This window comes from Salvelinus fontinalis, chromosome 20 (genome assembly GCF_029448725.1).
Source record: "Salvelinus fontinalis isolate EN_2023a chromosome 20, ASM2944872v1, whole genome shotgun sequence".
Classification (NCBI taxonomy): Eukaryota; Metazoa; Chordata; class Actinopteri; order Salmoniformes; family Salmonidae; genus Salvelinus; species Salvelinus fontinalis.
This window is the reverse complement of record NC_074684.1, coordinates 27,361,390-27,372,989: the sequence shown is the minus strand read 5'-3', so window position 1 is coordinate 27,372,989 and position 11,600 is coordinate 27,361,390. Positions and strand designations below refer to the sequence as shown.

General features: G+C 41.6%; 1 protein-coding gene across 1 annotated transcript; it reads left to right on the top strand.

The window, feature by feature from the left end:
• The first annotated feature begins 214 nt into the window (after positions 1–214).
• On the top strand, positions 215–2,231 carry LOC129817612 (homeobox protein Nkx-2.2a-like). The gene is made up of 2 exons (XM_055873042.1): positions 215–910; positions 1,383–2,231. Exons 1-2 carry the CDS (start codon positions 667–669, stop codon positions 1,925–1,927), a joined length of 789 nt encoding a protein of 262 aa, XP_055729017.1. The 5' UTR covers positions 215–666; the 3' UTR covers positions 1,928–2,231.
• Positions 2,232–11,600: the final 9,369 nt, after the last annotated feature.

Genomic DNA, 11,600 nt, shown 5'->3' with positions numbered 1-11,600 from the left:
AACATACATCTTTAAATGGTGTTTTTGCTCCTAAATAGATATGTATTTGCTTTGAAGCGATACATTATAATGGTTTGAAGCAATGCAGTATAGTTGTTTGTGTAAATGACATGCAACAACGCCCCTCCCCATCTCGGTAATTATCTGTCCCATAATACCAGTCATCACATTTCTGAAGCACCAATGACAGAGATTTGGATGTCCCCAAACCCTAGCATGTCACACCCACAAATATTCTTCATCCACTTGACTCCAAGGACCTCCTACACGCGTTCAGTCTTTCCCTGGCTTATTCCGATTCATTTTCCATTGCAGGTTCAGTGTTTTAACTAACCTTATATAGACCAATCCGACGGGCGATTGCTTCCTTTATGCAAGTGCTTCTAGTCGTGCAGCATCCATGAGCCTCTCCTCTCCATAAACTCCTGCGCTCCTCCATGACCAACACATTGGAGCCATCTCGACGAGCCAGCGGTGAACAACTAGCACACTGCATGCCAGGATTAATTCTTCGTTTGGCTTGAATGAACCCAAAGGACACGGCCTGAATATCATCTTAACCTCATTTTGAAATAGTGTCCTCTTGTTCAGTTTGACTGATTCAGCATAGCAGCAGGGATAAAAACGAACTCTTGTTACAACGCGCACCACAGACTTTCTCACACCATGTCGTTCAACAACACAAAGATGGGCTTCTCTGTAAAGGACCTTCTGGATCTTCCTGACACCAATGGAGGTTCTGGAACGGAGGAGACCGAGGATGAGAACGAGGAGGAAACTAGTGAGATTATGACGCAAAATCCATCTTTAGAAAAAGCTGGAAATGTGCCCTATAAGAGCCTTTTGTGTGATGGTGGTGGTAATTCCTACTCAAAATGGCTTGCCTCCTGCAACAGCATCCAATATTCACGTGAGTAGCTCTTTAAAAAGTTCGTTTCATAATCATCGAGGTATATAATTGATTTGTCCACTTCCTAGTCATATCATCCTTTCAATTCGTTATCAAATAAGCCATTAATGAAAACGAAAACCTTTGCATTAACGTTTTCACTATTTCATTTTTAGTTAGTTAGGCATATCTCTTATGGGTTTAACTTATTAGTCTACTCTTAAAGTAGTTTATTCATGCGTAATCAGAATGTGTAATAATATACGTGCTTAATGCAAGTCTCCTTGCGTAATTATCCACGCGTAATCGTCATAGTTTAGCCCTTGTCACCAATAGGCCATTGTTTTAGATTGTATAGCTGATCTCTTCAATATTTTCCATTCTTTGCTCAGATTAACCATGGGCTATGATGAAATATGAACTATATTTTTTCACTGTATTTATTGTCCATCTTTTATAATAATCACACAGACGATTTTTCCATTTTAAACAGGTTTGTCAGTTGATTCTCGAAACGAACCTAAATCTCCAGAGCTCTCCGCGGACGAATCCCAAGATATCGACAGAGACACCGCAGTTGACAGCAGTGACTCTGGAAAGAAGAGGAAAAGGAGGGTGCTGTTTTCCAAAGCGCAAACATATGAACTAGAGCGACGATTTCGACAACAGAGATATCTCTCTGCGCCGGAGAGGGAGCAGCTTGCCAACGCACTACGACTGACACAGACCCAGGTGAAGATCTGGTTCCAGAATCACCGGTATAAAATGAAGAGAGCACGCGCTGAGAAGGGTATGGAAATGGTTCATCTCGTGTCCCCAAGACGGGTGGCCATTCCGGTTTTAATTCGTGATGGAAAACCGTGTGACACTAGCAAAACTCAGGAACTCGAGGCCTCGTTCAGGGCTGGAATACCTTTCTCTGCGTATAGCGCCTATTCTCTCCATCACATGCATATGCGCTCTCACTACAGCCCCGACGCCATGTCACAACTGCCCAGTCTGCATCACTTGGCGCAAATGTACCAATGGACTTGGTAGAAGATGGATAGGCCTACTTCAAATGACTTTGATTCGAAAAACATAAATACAACTTTTCCTGATTTGGATTGAAATGATGACCTCTATTTTACTCACATCAAAGTTGATTATGAGGTGGCCCATGAGGTCTGGACGATGTTACGCCTCGTGAGATTCCGTTCGTTTTATAATGTTTGCTAAATTAATGTTATAAATAAATGTTGTCTGTTGTAAAGTGCTCATATTATGAATTAATTTATGTTTTTTGGTGTACTGTTTATTTAACTTATATATTTATGGCCGTGAATAAACCTTGTCAGTTTGATGTGGTTGTTATTCATTTAACTACATTCAATTACTTTTATACAGGTCCAATAAGGGGAATCGAATAGACACTTCATTTAGGGTAACTTATTCATTATTTGTTAAAATTGTTATATGCGTATAGATGCAGTTACGCACAAAACTAGATGAATACGAGTTACTTTTTTTAAGTAGCAGATCGTGCAAAACATGTTTTATGTCTTCCTGTATCTAATTCCGGTCAGGTTTGTTATTGAATCACAAAGGAAAAACAGAAACAACCCTGAAGTGAATCTCTATTGCAAACACAGTCTTCTCAGAAGGAAAAACGCCCCATGCACGTGCCTACAACAAATAGGACTGTTTGCTATATTTTCCTTACATTTTGAGATTGAAAAGGGATATATGGCCAGGGTGTAATCCGTTACATGTAAGAGATTACAAATCTGTTACATTACAAGCCAACATATTGTAATCAGATTACAGATACTTCTGAAAAACTAGAATACTAGATGATTACTTCCAGGATAACTTTTAAATTCATAAAGTATGTTTGCTAAAAAAATCTTTGATACTTCTCTGTTTTCTCAATGACATTTAAATCAGCATTGAAAAAATATACAATTTAAGTTTGTTCCACCTGAGCGAGTGTGACCAGAGGTCAGAGACCCCTATGACGACACACCAAATGTGTTTGATGGATCGCGGGAAAAGAGGAGGAATGGACTTTTGTAGGCTACAGTCCAAGCTATGTCTTCTAATGGTGCGACTATCCAACTTGAATAAACGCTTGGAGGTAAGGACGACAGCAGTGGTGTAGTCTACGGCGATACGGATATCACTTATTGTTGATATCTACATTGTGCATTGATGTGAATCACACTGCTGCTCTCATTTAGCTATTTGCGACTTACAGATTGTGGTTGTTGTGGATGGTTGTTCACAAATCTAAATGCATATTTGAACCCAATAATGGTTGAATTCAAGAAGTTTAACCTGCCTATCAATCATTGTTTTTGAAACCAGTGGACAGCCAGTGAAAATGCGCTCTTGCAGCAGCTGCATAGTGCGGATCCCAGCCTATGGAATACAAGTCTGGCTTCTATTACTGAGTCTAATTCATGCTGATAAAAAATACATCCATTGGCCTGATGGACACATGCTCAAACTCGCACTCTTTGGATAGACTTAATGGAGCAATCTGTAGTTGCTACAGTTTGTGGACATATGAATTATATATATTAACGTAAAGGTATAATTTAATCTTATGTATTAGAAATGTATGTATGTAGTAGAAAGCGATGGGTTAGAAGAAGCCTATATAACCAATCCATAAAGTCAAATGTAACATCCATGTACGGCCAGCTATGTAAACTTTTACATTTTATCCTGCAATAGAAGTCGTTCAATTGGTAACATACATGTTTGTCTTCTTCTAATGCCTCTTAAGGGGAAAGTAATCTAAAAGTAACTGAATGTAATCAGATTATGTTACTGAGTTTGGGTAATCCAAAAGTTATGTTACTGATTACAATTTTGGACGGGTAACTAGTAACTGTAACGGATTACATTTAGAAGGTAACCTATCCAACCCTGTGTACGGCTTATAGGATTGTATATGTATGGATATTAATACATTCTGAAGTTAAAAAATACGAAGCATCCTCTGTTGTAATTATATAAAATACCCATTTGACTTTCTCTATTACTATGAATAATGTTTTCTGTTGCAACAAATTAATCATAGTCAATATAAACACAATTGAAACTACATTATTTCTCACAGAACTGCATTGCTTATCAATTCACAAAGAATCCCCCAAATATAGAATAGAGTGCAGCTGTGGATGTTTAGCTGCACAGCATGGAACATAGAGGGGATGTTGTGGCAGTGGTGGATGGAGAGCTGTGGACGTTTTTGTTTCTATTTCAGCTGTGTCAGTTTGGTCAGCTCATCTCTCAGTAAGGATAAGGAATAAGTATCTCTGAGGTTTTGTAAAGTCTGTCAATTGGCTCTTTTGTGACCCTTGTTGGACACGTTGTATTCCGTATGGGCAGCTGGCCTTGTGGAGGGGATGGGGAGGCACCCCTAATAAAACCCAACTTGTGTCTGCTTTCAAACATCCCATTGTTACCTCCCAAGGGGGAAAATAATTACAAATTCATGCAGCATCTTTTCAGGGAGGGGGTCCTTATCCTAAGGTTCCTCTGTGCAACCCCACTCGTTCCATCTCTCCCTCTCTCTCTTACTCTCTCTCTAAATATTTGTAACCAGTTTTCCAGATACTTTGCACATAAAATATCTGTACTCACTGTAGTCTTCTAAAACACATGTTGTAGTCAGTGGATAACTGTACACTCATCATGCACTTCAAGCACAACTTTGAAGTGATAAATAACACATAATAGGTTTATAAGCTATAATGTTACTCACATTCCTTAAAGAGTACCACAGTATGATTCATAATACCCATAAAACCCAGCGGTCAAACAGGGAAATGGTTCTAATCGTTTTTCCACCATAATTTTTTCCCATTTTGGGATTTTAGAAACAGTTCAAATAAGGGCTGTGTTTCGTGAAGGCTTACCTTGGCGGGAAGTTTTGATAACCGTGTAAATCTCATTAGGACAAGGCAACTTTTATCAATATATTCACCTGTATTTACCCCCCAAAATGAAATGTTAATCAGCTGCTAATGTGAGTCTCATAAAGAATTACAAATGCCAGGATGATCTAGACGAGACTGCCGAATCGAGGCAAAGGTAAGAATCTCTGGATTAACCATGTAATGTTAGCTAAATGTAGTAATTAACACATTGGCTACATTTCTTTAAATGGACAATTCTGTGAACTTTCTTGGACACGTTTTAAATTGACACAATACCTGTTAGCAAAGCTGTCAGCTAGAGATGACATGTAGGAGCTTTCAGGGATGTCTGCGTTTTATGGGTATTATGACACCTCCACTGTGGGGCTCTATTAAGTCAACCAGCAGCTGAGCATCAAACAACTATGTAGTATTTTTAGCCACAAGATGGCAGTATATGCCTTAATGAAAAGGGATAAAGATGCCTACAGTCTTCACAGGGGTTTTGTATTAAAACCACTGTGTACATCCCTTACCTGCTCGCAGAACCAATATTACACATATTTTGTAATTTGAGCACTTAATAATTGGAATCTAATTTATTTGCATTGAGCATTTTAGAAAAACGTTTTTTTTTTCGTCAGTTGTTTCAGGAAGGTGTAGGTCTTTAATTTAATTAAGAAAAAATGTATTGATCATATCTATTTAAATCTAAACATGTTTAGAGGTTAAGAGTTTGAATATCCATTGACTAGTTTAACAGACAAATGACAGTTAAACGAGTGTCTGTAAAAAGCTTGTTTTTTCCTTAACATTAACCTCATTCAGTTTAGAACAGGCAGCAGGGGCACATGGGAGAGCTGTTAGGGGAGTGCTTTGTCCACAGAGGGGAGCAGTTGGGCAACAAAGGACCTGTGATTAATACACAAGAATGTTCTCATTTACTAGTGATATTTGAACCTACATGCAGTAATGGAGGTGGAATGGTGGTGGTGGTGGGGGGGGGGGGGGGGGGGGGGGGGAATAGTGACATGCAGTGACAACATCTGTATGTCTATTTGTTTCTTTTTGAGGGGTTGAAATAAGTTTCCGTTGGACATCCGTGTCCATTGGACAATAAGGTAATCTTCTTCTTCTTCAACCTGCTCCACCTCCAGTCTCACAGTTTCTTAGACCCTCTAGACAGGGCTCCTCCATCCAGATAATCTATAGCGCCTTCAGAATGTATTCATACCCTTTGACTTATTTCACATTTTGTTGTGTTATAGCCTGAATTCATAGATTTCTTTCTCACCCCATCTACACACAATACCCCATAATGACAAAGTGAAAACAAGTTTTTATACATTTTAGCAAACGTAATGAAAACTAAATACAGAAATATCTAATTTACATAAGTATTCACACCCCAGAGTTAATACATGTTAGAATCAAATTTGGCACGGATTACATCTGTGAGTCTTTCTGGGTAAGTCTTTAAGAGATTTGCACACCTGGATTGTGCAATATTTGCACATTATTCTTAAAAACATTCTTCAAGCTCTGTCAAGCTGATTTTTGATCATTGCTAGATAGCCATTGTCAAGTCTTGCCATAGATTTTCAAGACAATTTAAGTCAAAACTGTAACTAGGTCACTCAGGAAAATTAAATGTCGTCTTGGTAAGCAACTCCAGTGTATTGGCCTTGTGCTTAGGTTATTGTTCTGCTAAAAGGTGAATTTGTCTCCCAGTGTCTGTTGGAAAGCAGACTGAACCAGATTTTCCTCTAGGATTTTGCCTGTGCTTAGCTCTATTCTGTTTCTTTTTATCCTAAAAAACTTCCTAGTCTTTGGTGATGACAAGCATACCCATAACATGATGCAGCCCCCTCTATGATAAAAAATATGAAGAGTGGTACCTCAGTGATGTGTGGTGTTGGATTTGCCCCAAACATAACGCTTTGTGTTCAGGACATAAAGTTAATTTCTTTGTCATATTTGTGCAGTTTTACTTTAGTACCTTATTGCAAACAGGATGCATGTTTTGGAATATTTGTATTCTGTACAGGCTTCCTTCTTTTCACTGTCATTTAGGTTAGTATGGTGGAATAAATACAATGTTGTTGATTCATCCTCAGTTCTCTCCTATCACAGTCATTCAACTGACACTGTTTTAAAGTCACCATTGGCCTCATGGTGAAATCCCTTAGTGGTGGGACACCTGTATCTTTGTAGTGACTGGGTGTATTGATACACCATCCAAAGTGTAATTAATAACTTCACCATGCTCAAAGGGATATTTAATGTCTGCTTTTTTAAATCCATCCACCAATAGGTGCCCTTCTTTGCAAAGCATTGGACACCTTCCTGGTCTTTGTGGTTGAAATTCTTTGCTCGACTGAGGGACCTTACAGATAATTGTATGTGTGGGGTACAGAGATGAGGTTAAACACTATCATGTTGAACACTATTATTGCACATATAGTGAGTCCATGCAACTTAGTATGTACATTTTTACTCCTGAACTTTTATTTTACCAATTGGTAGTTACAGTCTTGTCCCATCGCTGCAACTCCCGTACAGACTCAGGAGAAGCAAAGGTGGAGAGCCTTGCATGCTCCGAAACACAACCCTGCCAAGACGCACTGCTTCTTGACACACTGCTCGCTTATCCCAGAAGCTAGCCGCACCAATGTGTCAGAGGAAACACCATACAGCTGGCAACTGATGTCAGCTTGCAGGCACTCAGCCCTCCACAAGGAGTCACTAGAGCACAATAGGACAAGGAAATCCCGGCTGGCCAAACCCTTCCCTAACCCGGACGCTGGGCCAATTGTGCGTCGCCTCATGTGTCTCCCGGTCACAGCCAACTGTGACACAGCCTGGGATCAAACTCAGGGCTCTAGTGACGCCTCTAGCACTGTGATGTAGTGTCTTAGAGAGCTGCGCCACTTGGGAAGCCACCTCCTGAACTTATTTAAGCTTGCCATAACAAAGGGGTTGAATACTTATCGACTCAAGACATTTTAGCTTTTCATTTTTTATTAATTTGTAAACATTTCTACAAACATAATTCCACTTTGACATTATGGGTTATTGTGTGTAGGCCAGTGATACAACATCTCTGTAACACATTTTTGGGGGAAAACATCAAGGGATGTGAATACCTTCTGAAGGCACTGTACCTCCTGACAAAACTACAAATGTAGGATATTAATTTAATCTGTCTTTAGTTGCTGAGAAATGCAAATTTGTAGTGTATTCAAGGTTTAAAGATATTTTAAGACTTTGTAATTTCAGACTTGATTTGCCCTAACAAAAAATGTATCAATCCCTACAAAAAATGTCCATTAATTATAATCCACATAATAATTCCCAAATCCTGTCGATTCAGGATTATTTTCCCTATGTAGCAAACTGGCTCAATTTAAAATCCTACATCTGTAGGAACTCCAGTCCTGACTGTAACTCTTCCACATATTCAGCATTCTTTACTTGTTGATTTAAACCATAACCATTTCAAGTGTGGTTTTCCCTTCTTTATAGAACATGATTGAGGTTGTCAAAGACAAAGCACATGTTTTTGTGTTAATTTCTTTCCTACACAGTGGGGGGGATGAAGAAGTGACCTTCGGGGAAGAAGAAAAACACCTACTATACCTCTGATATATGATCCAGAATGATATCCACATTGAAACCATACTATGTCCTTTGTGTTATGCTCATCCTTCGCAGGAAGAATAAATAACATATACGCTAGATAATGACTTTCCTCATAAGGATACTAGTCGTGCCTTATCCTATAGAACTGTCATACAGTGATATTCAATGGTTGATTTGACAACCCTGAGCTGAAGGACCATTGTATCCCAGTAAAAGAATGCTGCCTGCAGACTCCAGTAGTCTCCTTCAACCTCAGATCCTCAGGAAGGAGCATTGTGAACCGTCATCCATCCTCCCCTGGACAATGGATAGTCTCCCTTGTTTCCTCAGTGCACTCTCCACCTCTTTCATACCCACAGACAGACATGCTCTGTGAGCCTAGAGCAGCACATGGTTTGCATCCCAAATTGCACCCTATTCCCTACATTAGTGCACTACTTTTGACCAAGCACTACTTTTGACCAGAGCCCTATGACCTCTGGTCAAAGGTAGTGCACTATATAGGGAATAAGGTGCCATTTGGGACGTACAAGAGTTTCATTCCCTGCAGCCAGTGGCACAGATGTTAATCCCATGGCACAGTGGCACTCTGGAAATCTTGTCTACTCGTCTAAGCGTGGCCTCGCCTGGCTGCCTGGCTGCTGGTCGTCCACTCCCTCTCAAGAGCTCTTCACTAGCAATCTGACCGGCGCCACAGTCCATACAGGCAAACGGATATGTCACGAATGGCACCCTATTCCCTACATAGTGCACTACTTTTGACAAGAGCCTTATTGGCCCTGGTCAAAAGTCGAGCACACTGAATAGGGAATAGGGTAACATTTGGGATGTAGCCTGTCTCACAACAAAACACGACACAACAAAACACGACACAACACTCAGGGGCTCTTGAGTGGCGCAGCGGTCTAAGGCACTGCATCTCAGTGCAAGAAGCATCACTGCAGTCCCTGGGTCAAATCCAGGCTGCCTCACATCCGGCTGTGATTGGGAGTCCCATAGGGTTGTGCACAATTGGCCCAGCGTCGTCTGGGTTAGGCTGTCATTGTAAATAAGAATTTGTTCTTAACTCACTTACCTAGTTAAATAAAGGTTTCAGTAAAAAAACACAACAGCCCCAGGCTTTTATTTTGGACTGAATATACCTAGGTAGCGATGTAGGAGAATGTTCACCTCTTGTTCATCATAAAGATGTCAGTGCTGTAACTTGCATGTAAGGTGAACTACACTGCTCAAAAAAATAAAGGGAACACTTAAACAACACAATGTAACTCCAAGTCAATCACACTTCTGTGAAATCAAACTGTCCACTTAGGAAGCAACACTGATTGACAATAAATTTCACATGCTGTTGTGCAAATGGAATAGACAAAAGGTGGACATTATAGGCAATTAGCAAGACACCCCCAATAAAGGAGTGATTCTGCAGGTGGTGACCACAGACCACTTCTCAGTTCCTATGCTTCCTGGCTGATGTTTTGGTCACTTTTGAATGCTGGCGGTGCTTTCACTCTAGTGGTAGCATGAGACGGAGTCTACAACCCACACAAGTGGCTCAGGTAGTGCAGCTCATCCAGGATGGCACATCAATGCGAGCTGTGGCAAGAAGGTTTGCTGTGTCTGTCAGCGTAGTGTCCAGAGCATGGAGGCGCTACCAGGAGACAGGCCAGTACATCAGGAGACGTGGAGGAGGCCGTAGGAGGGCAACAACCCAGCAGCAGGACCACTACCTCTGCCTTTGTGCAAGGAGGAGCACTGCCAGAGCCCTGCAAAATGACCTCCAGCAGGCCACAAATGTGCATGTGTCTGCTCAAACGGTCAGAAACAGACTCCATGAGGGTGGTATGAGGGCCCGACGTCCACAGGTAGGGGTTGTGCTTACAGCCCAACACCGTGCAGGACGTTTGGCATTTGCCAGAGAACACCAAGATTGGCAAATTCGCCACTGGCGCCCTGTGCTCTTCACAGATGGAAGCAGGTTCACACTGAGCACATGAGACAGACGTGACAGAGTCTGGAGACGCCGTGGAGAACGTTCTGCTGCCTGCAACATCCTCCAGCATGACCGGTTTGGCGGTGGGTCAGTCATGGTGTGGGGTGGCATTTCTTTGTGGGGCCGCACAGCCCTCCATGTGCTCGCCAGAGGTAGCCTGACTGCCATTAGGTACCGAGATGAGATCCTCAGACCCCTTGTGAGACCATATGCTGACACATGCACATTTGTGGCCTGCTGGAGGTCATTTTGCAGGGCTCTGGCAGTGCTCCTCCTTGCACAAAGGCAGAGGTAGTGGTCCTGCTGCTGGGTTGTTGCCCTCCTACGGCCTCCTCCACGTCTCCTGATGTACTGGCCTGTCTCCTGGTAGCGCCTCCATGCTCTGGACACTACGCTGACAGACACAGCAAACCTTCTTGCCACAGCTCGCATTGATGTGCCATCCTGGATGAGCTGCACTACCTGAGCCACTTGTGTGGGTTGTAGACTCCGTCTCATGCTACCACTAGAGTGAAAGCACCGCCAGCATTCAAAAGTGACCAAAACATCAGCCAGGAAGCATAGGAACTGAGAAGTGGTCTGTGGTCACCACCTGCAGAATCACTCCTTTATTGGGGGTGTCTTGCTATTTGCCTATAATGTCCACCTTTTGTCTATTCCATTTGCACAACAGCATGTGAAATTTATTGTCAATCAGTGTTGCTTCCTAAGTGGACAGTTTGATTTCACAGAAGTGTGATTGACTTGGAGTTACATTGTGTTGTTTAAGTGTTCCCTTTATTTTTTTGAGCAGTGTATTTAAATCACTAACTGAACGATTCCTATAAAATGTTTGAAACCCTATCCCTCAAAATAGTATCTTAAATAAGCACTTGTCTTTTCTTTTTGCACTGACTTTACTGATAACAACTTTATTGAGGAAAAATGTACTTACTATGACTGTGATATGTGGTTGTTTCACCTAGCTATCTTAAGGTGAATGCACTAACTGTCAGTCACTGTCGATAAGAGCATCTGCTAAATGTATTTTGTCCATAGATTTCATAGATTAGTGGGTAAGAGGTCAACGATTACCCTCCCCCCTCTTCCCCTGGCTGGGAGTTGGTTGCTGGGCTGGCCAGGGCAGGAGCCAGGGGGTCTGGATCCCTCCTGTGAGTGGCCTGAGTGGCTG